Source organism: Euprymna scolopes, chromosome 30, assembly GCF_053919585.1.
Source record: "Euprymna scolopes isolate OS-2025 chromosome 30, ASM5391958v1, whole genome shotgun sequence".
NCBI classification, from domain to species: Eukaryota; Metazoa; Mollusca; class Cephalopoda; order Sepiida; family Sepiolidae; genus Euprymna; species Euprymna scolopes.
The window spans coordinates 36,886,215-36,911,532 of record NC_136511.1 but is presented as its reverse complement, the minus strand read 5'-3'; the positions used below and the strand labels follow the sequence as shown (position 1 = coordinate 36,911,532).

At 31.7% G+C, this 25,318-nt stretch overlaps 1 protein-coding gene across 3 annotated transcripts in view; it reads right to left on the bottom strand.

Moving 5' to 3' along the window:
• The window catches only part of LOC145254747 (alanine--glyoxylate aminotransferase 2, mitochondrial-like), an 80,844-nt gene that overhangs the window by 18,559 nt on the left and 36,967 nt on the right, over positions 1-25,318 (bottom strand). For all 3 annotated transcript variants that reach the window (XM_080113486.1, XM_080113487.1, XM_080113488.1), the window contains exons 4-9: positions 23,582-23,766; positions 17,136-17,259; positions 13,175-13,269; positions 10,987-11,080; positions 3,622-3,687; positions 2,540-2,671 (exon numbers count right to left, since the gene is read on the bottom strand). In XM_080113486.1, coding sequence (XP_079969612.1) covers positions 2,540-2,671; positions 3,622-3,687; positions 10,987-11,080; positions 13,175-13,269; positions 17,136-17,259; positions 23,582-23,766 — 696 coding nt within the window. The remainder of the gene's footprint in view (positions 1-2,539; positions 2,672-3,621; positions 3,688-10,986; positions 11,081-13,174; positions 13,270-17,135; positions 17,260-23,581; positions 23,767-25,318) is intronic.

Below are 25,318 nucleotides of genomic sequence, written 5' to 3'. Positions count from 1 at the left end.
AGCACGTACATCATACAAATTTTTATTTTTTTTATTTTTAACTAGCTGGACTCTGCCACGCGTTGCTGTGGCTCAATTTGGTGTAATGGAAAAATCTAATAAAAAGAGAAAATGCAGGTTTCTTATATTCTTAGTACAGCAATCCACTCCAAAAAGTAAAAAAAAGGCGAAAATGAAAAAAAATGGTACTCTTGCAGAATTGGATCCTGATCCTCAGGATTACCGTCAATCATGGCTTGGGCTCGACCAACAATCAGTGGATAAAGCTGAACGTAGCAAAAATGTTGAAGTGCTAAATGTTTTTTTTTTTTTTTGTTTTCTGTATATAAAAATGTGAGTCAGTAATTAATATTTGAGTGATGGGGGGGGGGGTTTACTATACACAGATTCAAAAAAGTTGTCCAAACACAAATAAATGAAAGCAAAGGTAAGGTAAGTTACGTTTCTACCTAACTGGATAATTGTTTAGTGTTTTTATGTAATGTAAAATGTTTAATCGGCTGGAAAAACAGAAATGGTTGCAGACTCTGTTGAATACGTTAAGTTTGGGAAAGTAAGTTGAAAACTAAAAACTATACAATACAGTGTCAAAAACCCACCGAATATATGTTACCATGCCATAGGCTGACATAATCGGTGGGTTTGTGACAGTATTCTGTATAGTTTTTTTAGTTTTAACTCACTTTCTTAAACTTAACATAATCAACAGTGTCCGCCACCATTTGTATCTTTCAAATACACCGATAAACACTGTTTTTCGAGCCGACTAAACGTTACATTAAATGAAAAGGGTTTGCATTACTAAACACAGATACAAAGAAGTTGTCAAAAAATAAATATATAATAAATAAATGTTATTAAAGGCAAGAAAAGTAAATGTTCTACCTAACTGGATAAGATTGTAGTGTTTTATGTAATGTATAATGTTTAATCGGTTCAAAAACATGCAGTGTTTATCGGTATATTTGAAAAATACAAATGGCGGCAGACTGTATCAGACACATTAAGTTTGGGGATATTTTGGGAAAATGAGTTTAAACTAAAAAACTATACAAAATACTGTAAGGAACTCACTCAATATATGTTACTGTGATGTAGGCGGACATATAATCAGTGGTTTTAAACTTTTGCTTGATACAGGTGACGACTTTTAAGAGTCCCTTTTAGGGATTACCTGGTTTGAGGATATTATACAACTAAACGGCAAATCTGCCCCAAAAATCTGATATTATTTTACTTTAAGGCCCATCTCATGTTCGTATATAACGAAATATTTTATTGTAGATTTCAGTGTACTAAAAACGAATCTGCAAACCGTTTCCGTCACAAAAAGAATGTTTTTATGATATGTAGAAATTACTTTTTCGAAAAGTGAGTGATCACTTTTCAATGTAAATTTAACTTAGAATGAGCACCCACTTTCTGGTCACCTGAGAGAGGGGCATTCTTCTGTGTGTGGTGGTGTTTTGGCGACCGCGGCCGCCAAAATACCCCCCGCCCCTCCAACTACTTTAAACAGGTAATTTTAAAGGATTTTCCAAGGGTAGAAAGAAAGCCCCCCCCCAAAAAAAAAATCGTGGCCACAAAGTGGGTGATCATTTTACATTAAATTATTATGGAAAAGTGATCCCTCACTTTTTTAAACTAACATTTCTTCATATCTTGGAAACTACTCATTTGCCTTAATTATAAACGTTATTTTCGTTTTCAGCGATCCCGAAAACCTCTAAGAGTGGTAATTTTAAAGGAATTTTCGAGGGTGGAGTAATTCTTCATATTTACCATTTTTTTCCCCAATAACATAAGTAATTAAGAATTAGACAAATTTATTTTAGGTAGGCTTCGCCAGGAAAGCTTTTAAAAAAAAAAAATTAAGATAAACAAATGGTGCTAGTGCACTTACCGATTCACGCTATTTTTAAATCGTATTTCCAAGTTTAATTAAAGTTTTATGACATGTTTTTTTTTATTCAATTCTAAGTACAAAAAAAATATATAATTTAAAAAATAGGGAATTTTTTTTTTTACCCATCTATTGAATAGATAGTTAAATGTTGTAATTCGAAAGTCGTCAACGTGTGGTGCACGTGAAAGGCTCATGTCTACTGGAAATGAAATGGTGGACAGTCTCGCAGTTTTGAAAAATATTTTTATTTTATTTAATATATTTTTTATAATTTGCAATCTTAATTTATTTTAATAACATGCAAACATTCCTTGACTTTACAGATAAATTTTCTGAAAATTTCAATTAAATTGGTAACGTAGAAATATGGTTTTATCCACTTTGAACGAACCAAGAATTACATTTTTATATATATAGATATATAGGTCCAATTCTGAACAAGCGCCTTTATAAGTTCTTCATTATGTTTTACCTAACATTTTATATTTTTGTTAAGTGAGAGGGAGGCTATTATGCATAAGTGACAAACTTTTTTCTTTTAAGAGTGGAAATTTGTGTTACTCTAGTTTTTAGTCAGCATGAAAGATGAATTTTAGAATTGCTTGAATGCATTGTTTGAATGTGCACACTAACCTGAATAGACTCAGCAAAGAAAGCACCGACACGTCCTTTCGGCATGGAATGACGCAAAACATCTTCAAGTTGCTCGAGATAATGGTCAGTAGCGAGGCATCGATCAGCTGGACAATCACATTTACGAGTTGTCTAGTGAGAAAAAGAAAAACAAAAAAAAAATTCTGATGCAAAATAGATCGATCAAAAACAAGCAATACTGAAATTTAGAAAGAGAGGAATGCTGGCAAAAATTGTGTTTGGAAAGTGGATAATACTGACGCAAAATGTGTTTAGAAAGTGTGGAATGCTGTAGCAAAATGTGTTTAGAAAGTGGGGAATGCCGTAGCAAAATGTGTTTAGAAAGTGGGGAATGCTGTAGCAAAATGTGTTTAGAAAGTGGGGAATGCCATAGCAAAATGTGTTTAGAAAGTGGGGAATGCCATAGCAAAATGTGTTTAGAAAGTGGGGAATGCTTATGTAAAATGTGTTTAGAAAGTGGGGAATGCCGTAGTAAAATGTGTTTAGAAAGGGGAGAATGCTTATGTAAAATGTGTTTAGAAAGTGGGAGATGCTGATGCAAAATATGTTTAAAAAGTAGAGGATACTTAAACTACATTTAGAAAGTGGGGGCTGCTGATGTGAAATGCATTTAAAAAGTAGGGAAGGCCTATATTCATTTTGTAATGGGTACGTACATCATACAGATTTTTTAAATTTTGTTTTTAATATGATTATTCATTGTTTGTTTATTAAAAAGCTTTGTTTAAATATTTTTATTAAATATTTTTGTATTAAAAAACTACATTTAAAAAAATCTTGCCGGCAAAAAAACAAACAACTTGATTTGTTTGTTTACTGTTTAGTATAAAAATAATGTTGAAAAGCTTAGAAGTTAACATTGCATTATATTTCTTCATGAGAGGAAGTACGCAGAAGAGAATAACAATGAATTTTGGTTTCTTTTTAGCCTTCAAAGGTCAAAGTCATGTCAGACGGTTTTCTTTTCAATTTTTTCTCATTTTAATTTTGCATATACAAGTTTACCTTCTTACAAAAATAAAAATAAAATGTGATCAATAGTTTTTTTTTAATCTTCTTACCTGAACAGGTGAGTCTCGACAGTGTGATCCACCCCATGGACCTCTGTAAGGATCAGGATTCATCGTCTGCAAAGAATAAAAAAAGTACAGAAATGGATACGGTCTGTCACATCAGGGAAGCGAACATAAAAACAGTTATTTTTTAAAAAATGTTTCACGTGGATATAATCGGACGTAACATTTCATAAAAAATCTAAAAATGGTGTTCAAAATTTTAAATAGTCCCCAAAACTCAATCATGTAAATCATATTTTTTATATCATCCCCACTCTTCCATATGAGTATGTAAAAAAAATCGCATTGAAATATCTGAAGGTCTTAAATTCTTACATTTATAAAAAGATTCAAACGTACCGCTGCATTATGGACCTAATGGAGAGTTTATATAATATATATATACTATAATAATACCTACTTGATATATAAATAATTAAAAAAGTAAATAATATTATCTACATATATAAAAGTGGCCATGTCTGTGTGTGAGGAATAGTCTCTAACAAACTATTCTGTCATTTTTTGGTCTACAAACTTGAAACTTGATATACAGGGGATTTGGACTTGGTTTTTAGTCAGTAAAAACAGCTGTTAGGAAATAAGTCGAACATAAGAAAGAAATATGTAAAATCATATTGTAGACACGTTTTACTGGAAGTGAGGGTCAGCTGATCGGATCTGCGTGTGAGTCACGTGATCAGGTTAGCTGGAGTCAGTGAGTTTGGGTTTGGATGTAGAGAACAGCGGACGGCTTACAGGTCGTTCTCTCCCCTTCACTGAGGGGTGGGGATGCTGACGTATGTGAAAATAAAACCTTGAAGTACCCATGCAAGCAAAGACATTCACTTTCCATTCTTCTGCGATTGAGACCTGGAAGGTGAATAAAAACTATATAAAACCAATCATCGTGTTGGAGTGAATGAATATTCGTCAAAAACAAGTTTCCAGTCTCCCCCTCCAAGAACGAGATGAATTCTAGATGGACAAGATCAACGATGCATGAAGAAGGTATGTCCAAAAGACATGTACTACACACACACACACACAAAAGTATATGAACAATTAGATATGAATATATCACAAATAGACAGCAACATTAGACGATCATACAATGGTCCCCCTTTTATGATAATAATACAACATAGCTGCTAAAAAGTCAAAATTGAAAAGCTTGTCTAAAACTCTCTACTCCATGAAAAAAATAGCGATATTTGTAAAAAAAAAAAAAAAAATACTCGATATAAAATGGTAAAAAAAACTCAACACATCTATTTTTTTTTTTTTTTGCAAGTATGAGACTTGAATGAATAAATTACTAATAATCGAATTTATTGAAACAAAAAATAAAGTAGCAGACTTTTTTTAAATCTTATTTAAAAAGAAATAATTCAATTATGAAATTAAATCAATTAGAATGCATTTCGCTTGATTCATAAAATATAAAGTTGAAAAATGATAAAATTGATAAACCTTATACGACTAAGGGAGGTAATTCTTCCATGAATCGTTTCCCTTGTTCTAATAACTAATAATTTCAATACTCTAAAAATAATTTTCTAGACAAATAAAAATTTCACAACTTTATTCATAATGCAAAGAATTTTTAAGACTTTCAACGACTTATTTCAAAATCTAAGGTCCTATATGAACCTTGTATAAACTAATCACACGGACACTGCTTCAAGGAGAATCTATTTCGTAAGAAATAAATGGAACTATAGAAACTATTGAACCAAATTTACTTGCTTTAGTTATATTTACCAGCAAAAATTTTAAAATATCCCTTTGTAATAACGACCAATGTGTATTTGTTTAAATGGTCCTAATCCTGAATTTCTCCAATATTAAAAACAAAATAAAGAAAAATCTGTATGATGTAGGTACCTGTGACGAAACCAGAATATCATATTCAAAAAATTACGTCAATTGATTAAGAATTTTTTTCATATAAGAAAATCAAATTTTAAAAATATTGAAGAACTGATTGTTTCATCTGCCACTTTGAAAAAAAAAAAAAAATCTAATAAAACAAGGGAGAGAACTCAATAATTAAAATTTACAAGATTAATTTTGTAATGCCTACGAATTTCCATTAACCACTTAAAAATGATTTTCTTCATAAAAATAAAAGTACTTGATCAATTTATGTGATTTTTTAAATATATTTTCATTTTGTCATGGGTATGTACATCATACAGATTGTTTTATTTTTGTTTTTAATATAATTATCCATTGTTTATTAAAAAGTTTTGTTTGAATACTTTTATTAAATATTTTTGTATTTAAAAAAATACATTAAAAAAAATCTTGTCGGCAAAAAAACAACTTGATCTGTTTGTTTACAGAATGTGGTGCGCAAAGGTCCACATAAAACTGGTGTCGACTGAAAGCGGTTCCTCTGGTTTACCTCATCAGTTGGGGTCTTTATATCTTACTTGGTCTCATCAAATGCCAGAGAAAGAGTTGAAAATGCATCATGAGAATTGAAAACGTTTGCGATAATCTTATTTACGTGGGAACGTAACATCAGATCTGCCAACTCAAAAAATTGAATAAAAAAAAACAACCAAAAACCTTTTATTTCTGTTTACTTAAACCTACATTAATATATATATTTTATTGATATAGACAAATTTATATAGTCACTACACTGGACATTTTTTTTTTTTTTTTTTTTTTACACAGTGATCACCACTTATCAAGGCCCGGAAGCCACTCAGGGATAAGGGTTATTGCAAGTACATTACGTTAGTGTGGAGATTTGATGAAGTGTTTACTTAAGGGGGTGGTTCATTAGGAATTTGTTAACGTTGGACTTGAAGACATCCAAGTTGTAGTCTGGTGGGAAGCAGGCAGACGGAACAGAGTTCCACAGGCGTGCAGTTCTAATGGACATGCTAATGTTTCAGACAAGTGGTCGGTCAAGATCACATGTCCTCGTCAGGCAACTTAATAAAGTTTGTATTCCACTGAAGGAGTCCGATTCTTAAATGAAAGATGAGAAATATTTTGTTTAAAAATAAAACGTTAATATTCAGAGGGAGAGGGGGGGAGGTTAAGTGACATTTAAAACTCCAAATATTGAAAGCAAAGGCAGAAGAAGAAGGTGAAAGAAAAGAAGAGAAGAAAAGGGAGGGAATCAGTGCAAGTGAAGAGGAGGAGGGTTAATTATGGCATCATGAGACAAAGAGGGAGGGTGAACACAAACGAACTATCTATAAAGAGGGAAGGGGAGGTGTCAAAAAATGAAAAAGATTGAACAGAAAAGACTTACAAATAAGAGAGGGGGGGATGTAGCATATTCAACGAGTATATTTAAAAGATATAATCTAATGCAGTACATACACATACATGCATATACATACATCCAAACACATACTTACACATACATATAAGCATATATATAAATCTAGATATGATGATTGCAACGTCTTGTCAGACGAGTGCCACTCCCTCAGACATTTAAAATCCATGAGCCCAAATGTCTGAGGGAGTATCTATACAAATATGATGTTACAGAGTCTTAGCTTTGTACGACAGCTAAGTCTCTCTCTCGGTTCAAAATGTTGAGATTCAGCAACAAGCAAGAGCAAGATAGCCAGCAACAAATTAAACTGCAGACCAGCTTAATACGGGTACTGGTCTTCCGCTTTATGGTTTTTTAAATCAGCGATTTGCTTCTCCTAGAAAGCTTGCCTTCACCACGGCTTACGGGAGCCCTCTCCACCCCAACATCTTGATATACATACACACATACATGTCTATATATATATATATATTTTTTTTTTCATTTTACAAGACGTGAAAAATCGGTATACATAATTTGTTAGCTAATTTTCTTTACTTGTGATAATAAATTTTACCACGATAAAAATTCAAATTAAAAATAAAAATAACAAATGATGATAATGGTAAAATAATTATAGAAAATAATGATAATAATTACAATAATATTAAGAGAATAACATTAATTATAACGAGAAAAAAAAAAAAATAAAATAAAAATGATAATAAATTATGTACATAATTAACTATTGAACCAAATTAACTGTTAATTAACTGTTATTAAATAATATGATGAATAATTAAAAAATAAAAAATTAAGAAACAAAATAATCAAGTGAAAGTTTATAAAAATGAAAAATATTTGGACAGTAATAAAAAAATATATCAAATGCAAAATAGAAAATGGACTAAAATATAAAAATAATAATTAAAACAAATAAAAGATAGAGTATGGGAGCAAAATAGGAGTGCAAAAACTATCATATTAGATAACAATAAAAACTGGATGCACTCGTGGTTATAGGAATTAAATATAAAATAAAATATAGATCATAAATTTTTTTTTTTAATACAACTGTATTTCAATAAGGGTAGAATTAAAAATTATAATACTTGAGTTTATAAAAATGATAGAAAATTAAAGTGATGGTTTAAAATTTTTGTTTATTTAAAAAAAAAAATTAGTGGCAATAAGCAGATAAAAAAGCAGTAGAGATTGATGATTGGGAAATCATCATTGAATATTAAGAATAATAAGGCTACAAGGGGTTAGGAAATCAAAAACTCAGAAAAAAATAAAAGTCAAATAGAAGAAGGCATAGAAGAGTTTCAAATGAAGATTGTCTTCTCGGTTAATTTGCAATAAAAGGCAAAATGTGTGTGACCATTTCGTGTATATTTCGCAAAGGCTTCTTTCACACACACTCCCGGGGTCATTACTATCGCTTAAAACTGTTTATATACCCCCTATATAATAATATCTACAATTTGGGAACGCGGGTCGTCTCTAGATTTATTTACATCGACTTTTATAAAATTATTGCTATTTTGGCTTCTCACGCGTTGATTTTGCTTTTTCGTATAAAAAGCAAAACTAATTCAAAGCTAACAGTATATTCTCAGCATCGCACCAGGAAACGTCCAGAAGCAATCAGCTTTGATCAATCTTGCATATCAGACAATTGTTATTCAATCTGGACAATTGGGAGCTGCTTTCCCCCTCCCCAACATCTGTTGGGGAAAAATTTGGGTAAACAAACCCAACCGCTGTGTGACTTCTATTTGACCTTCTTAATTAGGTCAAATGGAAGCAGCAGAGTTAAGTTTTATTGTGCACGCCTGTTTTTATAGTTAAATAAATAAATTCAAACCTGTTATGTCGCAGTGGCCCAATGGTTAATGTCACACGTTTTTTGTTTTTTTTCACACATTAATTACTAACTCAAGGGTACGGGTTCGATCCTCATACTCACCTACCAAAACATTTTTTTTTTATTATTTAAACCCCCCCCCCCCCGAGTTTTGATTTACTTCGAAACACCCGGGCATCGCCGAGTACCCCCTGCTAGTATAATTATAAATAAGAATAGATGAGGTCATAGGTAGAAGGTTATAAATCGATGAGCTCAATATGCAATAGTCAACCCTGCTTATGAGAGAGTATCAAATGGCTAAGAAGGTGGGATTTGTAGTGTTGTAACACTATGGTGTCATGAATGCATGCAGTGAGGTGCATATTGCAGTGAGGAGGAGTGTTTGAACAGACAGGATGGGATGGAGGAGTGCAGAGAAATGCAAAGACTTAGCTAGCAAAATAGGACCAACCACCGAGCTGCCATTATGGGCTTGTTACCATATGGTATATTGTCTAACAAATGGAGACAGAATTGGAATTATCTCCAAGATGTCAGGAGAGATGTTTGTATTAGAAAGGGCATTTGTTGATAAGGGCCACACACAGTGCTTGGTGAAGAAATCCAGGAAACTGCCAGTAGATATCAGTGTGAGCAACTACCAGCCCTCCCAGAAGAGAGAGAGAGGTGTTGAGTGGTTGAGACAAGGAGAGGCCCTGAGAGTAAGACAGAAATGATGTTTTTAACTACCCTACAAGGGAGAGGTAAGGAAAAAGGGTTGGATTCAGAAAAAGAAATACTAAAAGAATTAGAGTCGTAGCCAGCAAACTGAACGACTGAGCTGGTCAAGCGCTCCTGACCTGGAGGCCCTCAGGGCCTGATGTTATGATGTTAACTAGCCTGTATTAATGGGAAATCTGTGACTTTACTTGTCTGGTCATGCACCATCTTTGTTGTAGTCAGTCACGTCAATTTAGACAGTAGCTGTTATGAAGTAATGAAATTAATAGTTTGTTATTGTTATGAAGTAATGAAATTAATAGTTTGTTATTGTTATGAAGTAATGAAATTAATAGTTTGTTATTGTTATGAAGTAATGAAATTAATAGTTTGTTATTGTTATGAAGTAATGAAATTAATAGTTTGTTATTGTTATGAACCAGAGTTCTGTTTGTTTGTGGTGAAGACTTTTCATTTTGAAGCAAGCCGTAAGGACCAGCAGAGGGATTAATGAACCCGGAGACTATACAGAATAGGAAACGATTTGGTCAAGAGGCGAAGCGCCCCACCATGAAAAACACAAAGTGTGAAGACGATCAACAGGCCAACTTGTGACGGAACAATGTACGATCGAAAGAGCACCTGTCATATCGGGTGCAGTTGGACAAGATTAGAGATTTTTTTATTTAGGAGCTAGTTTTTTGCTTAAGCACAGGTAGCAAGGTGAGTTGAGAGATTTGCAGGTGTTAGTTTTCCTTAAAATGTCCCATTTCACAACTGGTGTCAGGTTTTGCTCTTTTAAATTTCCATAGTATGTGGCAAGTGATGTTCTATTTTTATATTTGGGATTATTTAAAGAACACAAGAACCCAAACTTGAGTCCTTGTACCGGAAAAATATCCAGTAAATAAAACCTTTAGTAAATCATTATTTTTTTGCATTTCCATACACCAAACATGGATATAAATATCACTAAAACATCCGCTGGGTCATAAGATTCATTTTGGTATCTTACTTGCCTGGGTGGATTACCTGTAGGCTGAGATAAACCGCGTCACACACACACACACACACAGCCATTAGGAAAATTTATAAGATTTATGACCAGAAAATTTCTCTTTGAAGGTGTTACCAGCTATGCCAATATAATATTCATTGACATTTGGGTTTTCCTCAGTGGTGATAGTTGCTTTGTATACTACAGATGTGATCAAACAATTGCATTTAAGTGGGCATTCAGGATCTTATGTATTTGAGTTCTAATATATTTGGTTCATTGTTGCAAAGATTTCTGTTAACATCTTGGTGTTTAATCTTTTAACATCGTGGAGTTTAATCGATAACGTAACCATATAAAGAAATGTGCAATATATACATTGCCAACATTTTAGTCAGCATTTACATCACAAATATTTTGTCGTCATTTTTTACGAAACAAGTTGCATCATTGTTATTTCCATTTCATACAATTGACCTCTTTATTACCGTAAAAAATATTCTACACACTTACTTGATAGATTCCGAACCCTGTGGGGACGTTATACCTCCAAGTGCTGAGGGATGTGAGTCCCATTAAATATGGACTCGCACCATGGTAAGCATTTCTGAAATGAGACAATGTTTAATTCTAAAATTCTATTGGTCACATAACACTGAAATTTTACAAGAAACAGTAATCATACATCAAGGGTGGTTCATAACGAGTAAAATCTTTGTTTGGATAAATAAAGTGTACAGAAATATGTCAGCAAGTTGAAATGCAAAATGCTCATTTCAACTTGCCAACATATTTCTTTTACTTTTGCGCATGTGCAAATTCATTCATAGTTTGAGGTGATTTAATGTAAAATATCTGCTGATAGCTCAAATGGTAGGGAATGCAGTTGGAGCATTTCGAATCTAGCTGATGGCACCTGACTCATTATCTTTAATCAGCAATATATATATATATATATATATATATATATATATATATATATATATATATATATACATACATATATATATATATATATATATATATATATATATATATATATATATATATATATATAGGTTAATCATTTACTTGAAATGTACCCAGTTTATATATACCAATCATAATGAGTTAAAAAATTCATTCTCATAAATGAACTTTTTATAATGAAAAAGATCTTTTTTATATAAATTGTGTAAATTTTGAAAAAAGTACAAGCTCAATTCCAGAGTATATGTAGGGCTGTATAAGAATAATAATAATAATTTTGCAATATGAAACAATATTGTAATGGCTACCTTTTGAAAAGTAATAAATGACCCATTAAGAAAACTTGGAGAATTATTATACAACACTATAATTATATATATATATATATATACTTGTTTATTGTTATATAAACATGCTCACATCCTGCTGCTACAAATAGCCACTTGTTTCAATCAAACAACAGATATCATCAGGCAGCGACTTGACTATTCAAAAGTTCAATGATTGATTGATTGAAACAAGTGGCTATTTGTAGCAGCAGGATGTGAGCATGTTTATATAACAATAAACAAGTATTATCAGCTCTTTTTATTGAGTACTATCTAACAACCTCGTTGAATTCATTAGTCCATTACTTTTGAATAAAAAAAAACGAGTATATATATATATATATATATATATATATATATATATATATATATATATATATAATATTCGATGCACAATTCTGTAATATTAAATACAAAATTGTTTTGGCCAATGTAACCTCCAACATTCTTCAGGTGCGTTTTGTTGAACCAGTAGATGATATGCTAGCAGTATTTTGAATAAAAAATTAGCCAAAATTACATTCCCAGTTATTGTGTTTAAATATAACTCTTAATTGAAGTCAAGAGTTATCTCCCTTGTTTGTCGTACTGAATTGGTTGCACAACTCTTTCACACTAAAACATACGATAAAACTCAATAATTAAATAAATTCTACTTTTACTTGTAATTATTTTTCTACTGGATCATTTCTCGTAGTTTTTGGAATTTATACTAATTTTGTAATGACACATTAGGTAAGTAGCAAGGGAAATAATTCATTTTTTATTGAAGAATATAAAAACTCTTGGTTTTGTTTTTACATCGTCTTTATTCACAGACAAAATGTTTTGGTTCTTGTCCAGAATTTCCCCATAAAAAATAATTTTTTTTTAAATTTGTATGATGTACATACCTGTGACGGAGAGAAAATGTTAAAATCAAAATATCATGTAAATTGTTCAAGTAATTTTATTTTTAACTAAGAAAATCAAATTTTATGAGTTAGCAAAAAGGGACTGTCTCACATCAGTATCTTTAAGAAATAATGACAAATAATTCCACAATAATTCAAACTTGTAAGATCAGCCTTGTAATGGCTATGATTTTACATTAATCACTTAAAATCGTTGAAAAAAATTATCTTTTTTTATAAAAATAAAACTAATTGATCAATTTACAAGTTTTGGAATATGATCTTTCCGTTATGTCATGGTAAAGAAATCATATAGATGTTTCTGTATTTTTGTTTTTAAATATAGGGGGAATTCTGGATAACCAATGTTTTAATGAGAAATTTAAAATTTTCTTTGAAGAAATAATCTAATTAAAGTATCCAAATTTTTTTTGTATTAATTGTTTAAATTATGCAGCAAATTAACAAGAAGAAAATGTCTTTAAATCGGCAGAGAAAGCAGGAACTGACCTTGTCCCAACCACTTCAAATGTTCCAGTGTACATTCGAGCCATTAACATTGCAAGATCATTAGCTTCAGAACCGCTGTTGGTAAAATACACAACCTATAATATATCAAATACAGGACTGAAACTAAAAAGTGTCCATATCATATGAAATAATCATTTTTAAAGACAATTTTAATAAAAGATGTAAAAGCTCCTGTTCAAAAACAAAGTGTCCATATCATATGAAATAATCATTTTTAAAGACAATTTAAATAAAAGATGTAAAAGCTCCTGTTCAAAAACAAAGTGTCCATATCATATGAAAGAATCATTTTTAAAGACAATTTTAATAAAAGATGTAAAAGCTCCTGTTCAAAAACAAAGTGTCCATATCATATGAAATAATCATTTTTAAAGACAATTTTAATAAAAGATGTAAAAGCTCCTGTTCAAAAACAAAGTGTCCATATCATATGAAATAATCATTTTTAAAGACAATTTTAATAAAAGATGTAAAAGCTCCTGTTCAAAAACAAAGTGTCCATATCATATGAAAGAATCATTTTTAAAGACAATTTTAATAAAAGATGTAAAAGCTCCTGTTCAAAAACAAAGTGTCCATATCATATGAAAGAATCATTTTTAAAGACAATTTTAATAAAAGATGTAAAAGCTCCTGTTCAAAAACAAAGTGTCCATATCATATGAAATAATCATTTTTAAAGACAATTTTAATAAAAGATGTAAAAGCTCCTGTTCAAAAACAAAGTGTCCATATCATATGAAAGAATCATTTTTAAAGACAATTTTAATAAAAGATGTAAAAGCTCCTGTTCAAAAACAAAGTGTCCATATCATATGAAAGAATCATTTTTAAAGACAATTTTAATAAAAGATGTAAAAGCTCCTGTTCAAAAACAAAGTGTCCATATCATATGAAATAATCATTTTTAAAGACAATTTTAATAAAAGATGTAAAAGCTCCTGTTCAAAAACAAAGTGTCCATATCATATGAAATAATCATTTTTAAAGACAATTTTAATAAAAGATGTAAAAGCTCCTGTTCAAAAACAAAGTGTCCATATCATATGAAAGAATCATTTTTAAAGACAATTTTAATAAAAGATGTAAAAGCTCCTGTTCAAAAACAAAGTGTCCATATCATATGAAATAATCATTTTTAAAGACAATTTTAATAAAAGATGTAAAAGCTCCTGTTCAAAAACAAAGTGTCCATATCATATGAAAGAATCATTTTTAAAGACAATTTTAATAAAAGATGTAAAAGCTCCTGTTCAAAAACAAAGTGTCCATATCATATGAAAGAATCATTTTTAAAGACAATTTTAATAAAAGATGTAAAAGCTCCTGTTCAAAAACAAAGTGTCCATATCATATGAAATAATCATTTTTAAAGACAATTTTAATAAAAGATGTAAAAGCTCCTGTTCAAAAACAAAGTGTCCATATCATATGAAAGAATCATTTTTAAAGACAATTTTAATAAAAGATGTAAAAGCTCCTGTTCAAAAACAAAGTGTCCATATCATATGAAAGAATCATTTTTAAAGACAATTTTAATAAAAGATGTAAAAGCTCCTGTTCAAAAACAAAGTGTCCATATCATATGAAAGAATCATTTTTAAAGACAATTTTAATAAAAGATGTAAAAGCTCCTGTTCAAAAACAAAGTGTCCATATCATATGAAAGAATCATTTTTAAAGACAATTTTAATAAAAGATGTAAAAGCTCCTGTTCAAAAACAAAGTGTCCATATCATATGAAATAATCATTTTTAAAGACAATTTTAATAAAAGATGTAAAAGCTCCTGTTCAAAAACAAAGTGTCCATATCATATGAAAGAATCATTTTTAAAGACAATTTTAATAAAAGATGTAAAAGCTCCTGTTCAAAAACAAAGTGTCCATATCATATGAAAGAATCATTTTTAAAGACAATTTTAATAAAAGATGTAAAAGCTCCTGTTCAAAAACAAAGTGTCCATATCATATGAAAGAATCATTTTTAAAGACAATTTTAACAAAAGATGTAAAAGCTCCTGTTCAAAAACAAAGTGTCCATATCATATGAAATAATCATTTTTAAAGACAATTTTAACAAAAGATGTAAAAGCTCCTGTTCAAAAACAAAGTGTCCATATCATATGAAAGAATCATTTTTAAAGACAATTTTAATAAAAGATGTAAAAGCTCCTGTTCAAAAACAAAGTGTCCATATCATATGAAATAATCATTTTTAAAGACAATTTTAACAAAAGATGTAAAAGCTCCTGTTCAAAAACAAAGTGTCATTTTTGTCATCACATGATCAGGGTGTAACAGGTCTTGCTGGCCATTCGTTCCGTCATGGTTGATTTAAACAAAACGTTATTTGGATTTTTTCATAAACAATTGAACACAGTTGACAAGAACCTTTTTTTATTAAAAAAAAATTTAGTAAATTATGAAGTAGCTTATTTTTAAAATGTATTGGCTTGGCAACTAAGTTCTTGCTAATTTTTTTAAGTATAGTGTTTTGAAAATTTATTTGTTATATTTTATTTTTTCGAGTCAAAAGCAAACGATTTCTGCAGAAAAGATATTGAGAATCTTGTTGAACGTTGGAAAAAAGTGAACATGAATGGAGAATACATCATTGATTAAATAGTTGTTAGTTCTTATTTTACTTTTAAAAAATGTAGATTAAAAAAAACGGCAAGAACTTAGTTGTTAATCTAATAAATACTGCAAAGAGAAAAAGAAAGGGAAAGAAAACGGTTTCTTTTTTTTTGTTTTCTTTTCAAAGATTACAAAGTAAACAGTTTTGATGAAAAAATAAAAACCATTAACAACATATCTACTCCCTCCACATGCAGAAAATATTGAAATGCATGTCTCACAAAATTAAATCCAACCATTACATATAGTTGTTTAATGAGAATACAATGTTAACTTTATAACAGTGAAATTATGTCAAATACAACTACAATAAAAACCACTTATGTCCACCTGATAATTCTGAAATGTTTAAGGTGTCACTTTTACATGGACAGACACTTTTTTTGAAACTTTATGTTGAAAATCACTTATGCATACTACACAAGTGTGCACATTATGCTTTGCTTTTATGGTAAACTAAATTCAGCATCAATTTTTGGTTCGTCTTCATTATCTTAACGAAATTCGAAAAATTAAATACTGAATTGTCGTAATTAATGTCATAGTAATGAACATAGCCAGAAATTACAAAAGAAAAATGATAAGGTAGAAAATTAATTATTAATGAAAACAGTTTTCGAAGACAATAAGCAAAAATTGAGTTTTGCAAAAAGACACAACAAAAGGGTAGTAAATATTTTCTAAAAACCTGAAAATCTTTGGCCAATTAAGCAAACTTAATTTTCACTAATTGTCTTTGAAAACTTTTTTTATTATTTAATTTTCTACCTCATCGTTTTTCATAATTTTTGGATATATTCATTATTGCAACATGACAATTAAGTAGAGACTGTTGGTTTCACTTGAAATTCAGTATTTCTTTTTTTGAATTTTGCCAGAATAACGAAGAACCCAATTTTTAAGATTGTAAAAATAACTTTTAAAACACTTCACTGTGTAATTTTGGAAACAAGGTCACATGTACTTGACTCACTGTCTTTAGGTTTTGGTTTCAATTTCAGCTAGAGTATTTTTTTTTTTCACTTACAAGAATTGAACTGTTTAGAAAAAACAAGACTCGCATGCACATGTTTCAGTTTTTTCTGGGTTTTTTTAAATTATTTTTTAACGTTACATTTAATACCTACGGTATTTCTGTTTATAATAAATAAGAATTGTGCATATAAAATTGTCTAAATTTTCGATTTGAGCTACAGCAAATATTTTTAGTTATTAATGAAGCAATTCCTTATATTAAAAAAAAAAAAATGGCATCTGTTATATGATTAGAAAGTTTTAAAGAAAATCGGACGAAAATAGAACCTTAAGATTTCCAGGCAATTTTTCAACTAGTTCAGCGGCATACTGATGCAGTGTAGGATGCATGTAGATATTGGTAGTGTGCCAGAGATTTTTCATCTGTTTTTCCGCAGCCTCTACAACTACTCTGGAAGGGAAGAAAAACCATATGCAGTTGTTAATTGGAGGATGAAGACATCTGAGCATAAGGTATAGGAGAATGAAATATGGGAGGAAGGATTGGGATTGAAATATGGGAAGAAGGGCTAATAATGAAAAGAATTGAGCAGAAGGAAAAAAAGAGGACGAAATAAAGGAAGGAATGGAAAACATTTTATGGACAATCTTGCATAAATTCCCATAGAAATTTTTAAAAAACTAAAAAAAAAAAAACTAAAAGCATTCAGAAAACAAATTTTTACCAAGATTTCTTAAAATACTTTCATTAAAAAAAAAAAAACAGCAAAGAAACACTTGCTTTAAAATACCAGCAAACATAAGCATCTGTTATATATTAATATCTAATGCGTGTCACGTTACCAATGCAATCAGACAGAGTATGCAATTATGTCTGACAAAGACGTCGTCACCATTTTAGAAGGATACAAACTAGAATGTTGGCATGACCGTGCAAGAGGGTTCAACGCAAATAGAAATGGAGAGAATTGATTGCCAGATGACTTTGGTTCCACCATACATCATCAGACTATGGTGTAGTTAAAGGAATCCCTAAGGCCAAAAGCCACTCAGGGATAAAGAAATAAGAAATGAAGATAAGGAAATTGTCAATGGGATTAGTGAAAACTGAGGAAAATAGTATTTGATTACTTAAGATGACTTGGTATTTTTTTACATTAGACTTGAAGACGATAATGATATAGTCAGGAAGGAAGCAATCCTATTGTATCGTATTCCACAGATAGGAAGTCAAACCAGGATGAGTCCTTAATTTGAGACAAGCTTGAATACATCACTAAGTACAAGAGGTTTTTATTTTTTTACAAATGAAGTCACTGCTTATCAAGGTTGAAAAGCCATTCAAGAATAAGGATTATTGAGCTAGAGGTAATTCGTAACAATCGTTCTAAATGGTCAGAAATTGACTATATAAGTGGACGGCTCAACAAGAATTTGATTACATTGGACTTGAAAACGGCAGTGTTATAGTCAGCTGAGAAGCAGCCCCGTGTTATTGTGCTCCACAAACAGGAAGTTTTAGGAAAAAAGCTTTACTTATGGAAGTTCTGCTTAGTTCTAGGTATGAACATGCAGAAAAGGAATCTATTGACAATGGTTGTAGCCAGACGAGTTTTTGTTATGACTGTTTTACATATGTCTTACATACATGGCACAATCAATATACAGCGCAATCACATTGACACACCAGTTCTCGTCATATCACTGAAGTTAAGCAATGATGAGCCTGGCCAGTACCAGATGGGTGACCATTTGGAAAGGCTAGGCATTGTATGTACCACGTCGAATCGTAGAAATTTCCAGGTTGGTATCTGGGGGCGGATTTAACTCACTGGGGAAGATGTAATCCCGAATCAAGACGGGCAGCAATGGGAAACTATCGTCTTTATTTGTCTTCCTGAGATCACTAACAGCAGGGCCGCTAATGATGATGTCTGACAGGTGAGGAGGATGATAGATTGAACTTCAGTTGAGCACCTGCCATGAAAATAGCGGTCAAGTAGAGAAAAAGTGGTTGCAGAGTGGAGAAGAGGACACTGCCCACTAGATTTTGAAGTTCTGACAAAGGGGGAATAATTGCCGTTTTCTGATTCCATTAATACTTATTGCGATTTAGTTTTTGATCCTGAAGTAGGATATTTTTTTAGCTCTTGACATCAAGTGGCTTCATGTAACATCGTAGACACAAAAAAAAAAAAAAACAAACAAAAAAAAACAAACAAAAAAAAAACAAACAAACAAAAAAAAACAAAAACAAACAAAAAAAAACCAGATAAACAAAAATAAATCCGACTCAGCTTTTCTTCCTTTTTTAACACAAGTTATTCATTACCGTTTTTCTTTCTTCTCGTCTCAACACCAGCTTAAAAGTCTCTCGTTGCCACATGTCAATCTCGCCTGGTGACGTTTCCCTTTCTGCTCCACTACAAGCCGGCCATAGACAGCTATTTCTCGTATTTGACTTTACACATCCATTTTTTACCACCGCACTTTTTCTTCTCACGACCACATAGTGTCCCATTTTTTCTTTTTCTTGTCATGCAAGCTCGCACACACTTCTTCCTAATTTGCATATGTGTTTTATTTTGGCTACTGCTGCTAATATCAATTATGTAAACATCGTATATAACAACTAGATGAAAAAATAATTGCCATTATTAGCTAAATATTCTTGAAATAAATGAACTTTTTTTTTTACTTACTTCAGATTCAATACTCAATATCAAGGCCGGGAGGCAACTAAAGGATAAGTGTTAGGTAGTTGGTAAAATAGCTCTGTGTCATAATCCAGGATTTATTAATATCATTTTTACATTTTTTTCATTAAAATAATAATAATGTGCAGTCATGAAAAACGGTGAAAAAAGCTCAAAATGTAAGAAACATAACTCATATTAATACCATTAACTTTAAGGAATTATCTCCCTTATATTGAGCTTTTTTGGTCATTATTTAAAACTGTCTCTAGTGTAATAATCCCCAAGTTATGGCTTCGATTTTCCAAACATCCTGTACATAGCATAGGCTCTTGTATGTTTCTGAATGAGATGCGGACTGATAATTTGTATTACTGGATTATGTCCGCAAAGATGCGTGGCATAGCAGACAAAGTACTAGGTAAAATTCATTTGTAAGTGACTTTTGGAGGCTGAAGGTTCAATTCTCAGTATGGATGATATTTAGAATACAATTATGAATTACTTAAGACTTCCACCTGGTCATGGTTGACAGCATGGATTAAATAAACGTTCCGTTCAAAATTCTGTGCAGATCCCATAGTTCGGCATGATATATCTGAAGAAGGTCAAAGGTTAGATCGGCTGAAAAGTCGTGGAAATAACAGGATAAAAACAGTAGGAACTGAATAATCCAAATTATTTTTTGAAACTGATCTTATTTTTATCTAAATTAAACATAAAAATTAATAGAAATCCACCGTTGATATCAAATACAAAATTCGAAAATTTTATGGCTTAAAACCAAATGAGTGCAGAATCTATTTCAATAAATAAACATAATTATTTATTAAAATTAAATTCAATATTTCGATTCATAAGAGAATCAGGAAAATGCAGGCTTTTTTTTATGAGCCATGACGATGGTAATATCAGACATTAGTTCAAAGCAAATTAATTTTTGCTTAAAATATAATTTCTAATGTTTTTTTGCCAATAAAAACAATGCATAAAATATATATTCATCCTAGTTACTTACTCTCTCATACAAATGCTAAATATGGTATTATTTTTGCACAAAATTATATTTTTCTTCGTACTAGACAAAGTAGCAGCATCAAGCCGAAGATGACATACAAAGATGAACTAATTTTATGAATAAATACTTTCGTTGCTCTTTCAAATATTCACACGATTTAAGAATCTGATGGAGGAGGGGGGGGGCTACGGAGGAGAGGGGTACTTAAACCCGGATCGTTTTCCAAGCCTACAGTTGCTTGAGAACTAAATCTTTCACTCAGCTAATGCTAAACAAGAATTTCTTTTTAATGAAAATCGCTCCAGACAAAGCATGAAGCCACTTGATGTAAGAAGCTCAACAAATTTTTTTAAATACTATTTCAAGGTCAAAAACTTGCTAACAATAAGTGTTAGATGGCATAGATTCTGCTCCAGGAAACAGCAATTCTTCTCTCTTTGTCAGAAACACTTTCTATGGAATATGAGGCCTAAAGAACAAGATAAGAAAGGGAAACCCAAGATCCACTTTCCATTCTCATTAAATTGTTGTAAGAAATCGAAAACCTTGGAGTAGAAGATAACCATGGGGTGACTCCACAACAATTGGGTCCGCACGACTGGATGCGATTCTCAAGACTGCTTGTTGAGCTGTCCTCTTAATTTATCAAACTCTGCCCACGCATCATTTACAATCCTCTCATAGTATTGTTCATCATTCAACTGACTACAATACGGTCATGTTCAAGTCCAATGTTAACAAATTTTTGTTGCCCCACCCAATCCTCTCAAGACTTTTGTCTCACAAAAGAGATGTTGCAAGTTTATCTATACTCTCTCGTTATTTTCATGGCAGGTGCTCGACTGAACTTTAATCTTTGCGCCTCCTCTCCTCACCATAAAGCATCTTTATCAAATACTCATCTAGCAACAACCACTATCAATAAATTCCCTTATTCTGTACCTGCACCTAAAACTAAAAATTCCATGAACAAAGTTTCTTTCCTAGAACTGTCCATCTGTGGAATAATACTGCAGAGCTGCCTTCCAGCTGAATATTACATGGTCATTTTCAAGTCGAATGCAAGCAAGTTCTTATCAAACAATCCTCTTAAATAATCAAATCGTACCAATTTCCAATGAATTATCATGGTGTTATCCCATTGGTCACCTCATACTCATTAACCATTACCCCTGAGTGGACCTCGATATGTGGTAACCCCTTTGTAAAAAAAAAAAAAAAAAAAAGAAGACAACATTGTTCATCATAACTGACAGTCATTAACTCTTATCCTTGATTGGCTTTTGGCTTGATAAGTGGTGACTCATTAGTATGAAAAAATCCTTTCATAATATTCTTCATCATTTGTAGAAACACAGGATACTTTCAGGTGTGAGTAATTTTCGAGCATGCTAGAGGGAACTCAACTTTTTAAAACCAAATGCAATTTCCAAGAATGCAGTTTATTTCCAAGAATGCAGTTTATTTCCAAGAATTTTCTATAGAAACACACTGCCATGAGACTGCTTCCTTGCAGAGTGCAATATGGTCGTCAGATGTCAACAAATTGTTGTCAAGTCATCGTAAATAATCAAATTTTGTCCATTCCATCAGCTTTAATCATCTTGTATATCATTTCATCATTAAACTGACAACCTCATTAAACCTTATCCTTGATTGGCTTTTGGCCTTAATAAGTGGTATAAAAATAACAAGTTAAAAGCAGAAACACGCAACCACAAAGATAACGACGAAAAACATGTGAAAGATCACATTTCAAAAGTTTCATGAATCATATTATCCAGCTGATATTGTTCCCGTCGATAAACACATTTTTTAAATTCATAATTGTGCTTAATCTATTTTTATTATCAGAACAAAAGTACATTTCATTTGACAAGAAGATCTTGTCTAGACAACCGTATTAACGCTTTCCTTGATCTTTTTCAAACACTTAGGTTTTACAATTTCAGGCCACTTCTTTAATTATTTGTGTAATGTGGTCACTATGCTCGAACTGTGTTCATGACAGTTCAGATGTCTCTCGGACCCTCACGCTATTTGGTACCTGTAGAAGTGTAAGCCCTTTTGAGCTTCAGATGGTTCGCTGTTACACACAAGTCCTGGTAGGTGACTTGTTTGTAGTAGACAGTTCCTCAGAACAAAATATTCTTACCGTGTCGAAACCCGGGAAAGAACATGTGAAATTGCACCAGAAAAGGTTTAATATTTATGAAGCAATTCTGGTTTCTGATTGGTTGGTAGCAGCACGTGAATTTATTTGATTCGTCAGTTCTTAGCAGCATCGTTTATAAATAGAATCGTCCGACTGTGTGGGATCATACCCCATTACTCTCCCAAAATATTCCAACAGTACCGTTGAAAAAGAACCACCAAACAAAAATAAATCCAACTTAGCTTTTTTTTCTGTTTTACAAAAAGGCATTTATTACAATTACTTTCCAAACAATGCTTCTTGTTTTTTTTTTAACTGTTCATTTCATCTGCCATGAGATTAACAAAACCCTGCTATCTCAACACCAGCTTAAAAGTCTCAACATTGCCACTATGGGGCCACATGTCCATCTCAATCGGTACACGTTTTTCTTTCTACTCCTTACCACATGCTGCATTTTTCCTCCTATTTTTCTTTTTCTCCTGACCCAAGCCCAAACATGCCAATTTGCATACACACTAAAAACGGCTGCTGCTCTAATACCTTCACCAGCCATTCATCCTTCTGCTGCTGCTGATCTGTCCACACGCATTCATACATGCCCTGTTACAGATGTAAAAAGAAGTTGAGTTGTCGTTTTTCACTTGACAATTTAGTAGTCCGGATAATCAAAATAATCTAAATTAAGCAAATCCACAAAGTTTTTTAAGGAGATAGAAAGCACCTCTCGTTAAAATAATGATTGAATAATTTTCTAAGAATAGGAGCTAGTTCCAGTAAGCAGATTATTAAGCACAATGACTAGGATGTTTTCAGAATCAGTTGCCTTGCTGGTGTCAAGGTTCTTGGTAATCATAAAAAGAAAGGAAACATCAGATTGTGTGTTTTTATGGATCATACTTACGGATGGCAATGTCCAACACTGACAGTCACAATCCCACCAAAAAGATCCAAATACCTCTTCCCGGTTGTATCCCATAACCATTGCATGTGACCTTTGTAAATAAACACTGGATTTCGGTAGAAAGTGAAGAGGGCTGGATTTATATTGGACTTGCGGATTTTCACAGCATCTTCAAAGGTGATGCCCTGATAAAAATAAAATAAAATTAAAAACTAAATAAAAAAAATCGCCCCCACCTCCACATCAAAAATAGCATGTGAATGACTTTCCAATGCCAAACCAATATTTCATATCCTTCATCCATATTTTCATAAGTGAACTCTCATCAAGCTAACGTGTATTAGATAGGGCAGCACTCAACACTCCTGACAGTTGAAATCACAAAATGTTGAGTGATAAAGTAAGATGGAGTTTGTACTTAGTCAAAGGTGGCACGTTGAACTCCAAAGAATCATCTAAAATTAATTGAAGAAAAACCCTAAACTTTTCAAAATCATTATGACTAGGGCTGTGACAACAGCATATTCTTTTCAATGTTTTCACTCTTGAGTATATATCCGTTAATATCTTATGTTTTTATAGACCGATGTGGTTCTCAGTTGATTAAGTGTGTCTGTGTCGGATATATACCTGAGAGTGAAAAGAATGAAAGGAATATTCTGTTGTCACAGCCCTAGTTATCACTTTTCTTTAATTTCAAACAATTATAGCAAATTCATTTTTTTTTCAGATTGTTATCCTCATCTTCATAGTTGCTGTTTCACCACGTTCCAGGCCAACTCAGACTCAGCATTCCTATCCCATCGCAGTTTATCATCTGAAGAAGGCCAGAGGATGAGTTAGTTGAAACGTGGTGAGACAATAAAAATGAGGATAACAGTCCACAAAAAAAAAAAAAAAAAAAATGAACACACAAATTATGTTAAATAATGAGAAGAACTCATCAAAAATGGTTGTGTTACCATTTCGTTAAATGTGAAATTTCCTGAACTTTTGGGTAAAATAAAATTTGTATAGCGTTGGTCTTCCGTTGCATCAAGTTTTCAAAGTAACAAATGTAATTCCCAGTCATCATCCTTCCCCATCGAATTCACAGTGGAAAATGTTAACTGTGCTTCCATTTTGATAAATGTGAAATTTCCTGGTCTTTTGGGAAAAATAAAATTTGTATAACGTTGGCCTTCCGTTATACCAAGTTTTCGAAGTAACAGATATAATTTCAAGCCACCATCCTTCCTACTGAATTCATGGAAAATTCCCTTCCAATGGTTAAATCAGGTGGTGGATGTTTGTTTTAAATCAGGATTAAACTGGAATTCAGTTATTTTATTAGCTAGACTATCAAAAGAATTCAAACTTACAGTTGACACTACTGAGAGCTGTGTTTGAAATTGTATTAAAGTCTCAATTTGTTTTGAGCTTGTAGAAATTATTCTTGTTGACTTTGAAGGATTTTATCAAGCAAATTAGGATCCATGACGTAAATAATTAAATGTTTTTTCTCGTTTGTGCACAAAAAAAAATAAAATTCACCGAGGAAAGAAAAAAAAATCTGTTAGATTCCTTTTTTTCTCTGTAAGATATCATGTAGTCACAAGAAAATATTGTTTTTAAATCCTTAATTATCTAGAATAAGAAAAGGAGTCTGCCAAGAGTGTGTTTTGTCACCAAATTTATTCAACCTCTATAGCGAAAGCATACTGAGAGAAATTGAAGACATCAAAGGGATAAGTTTGG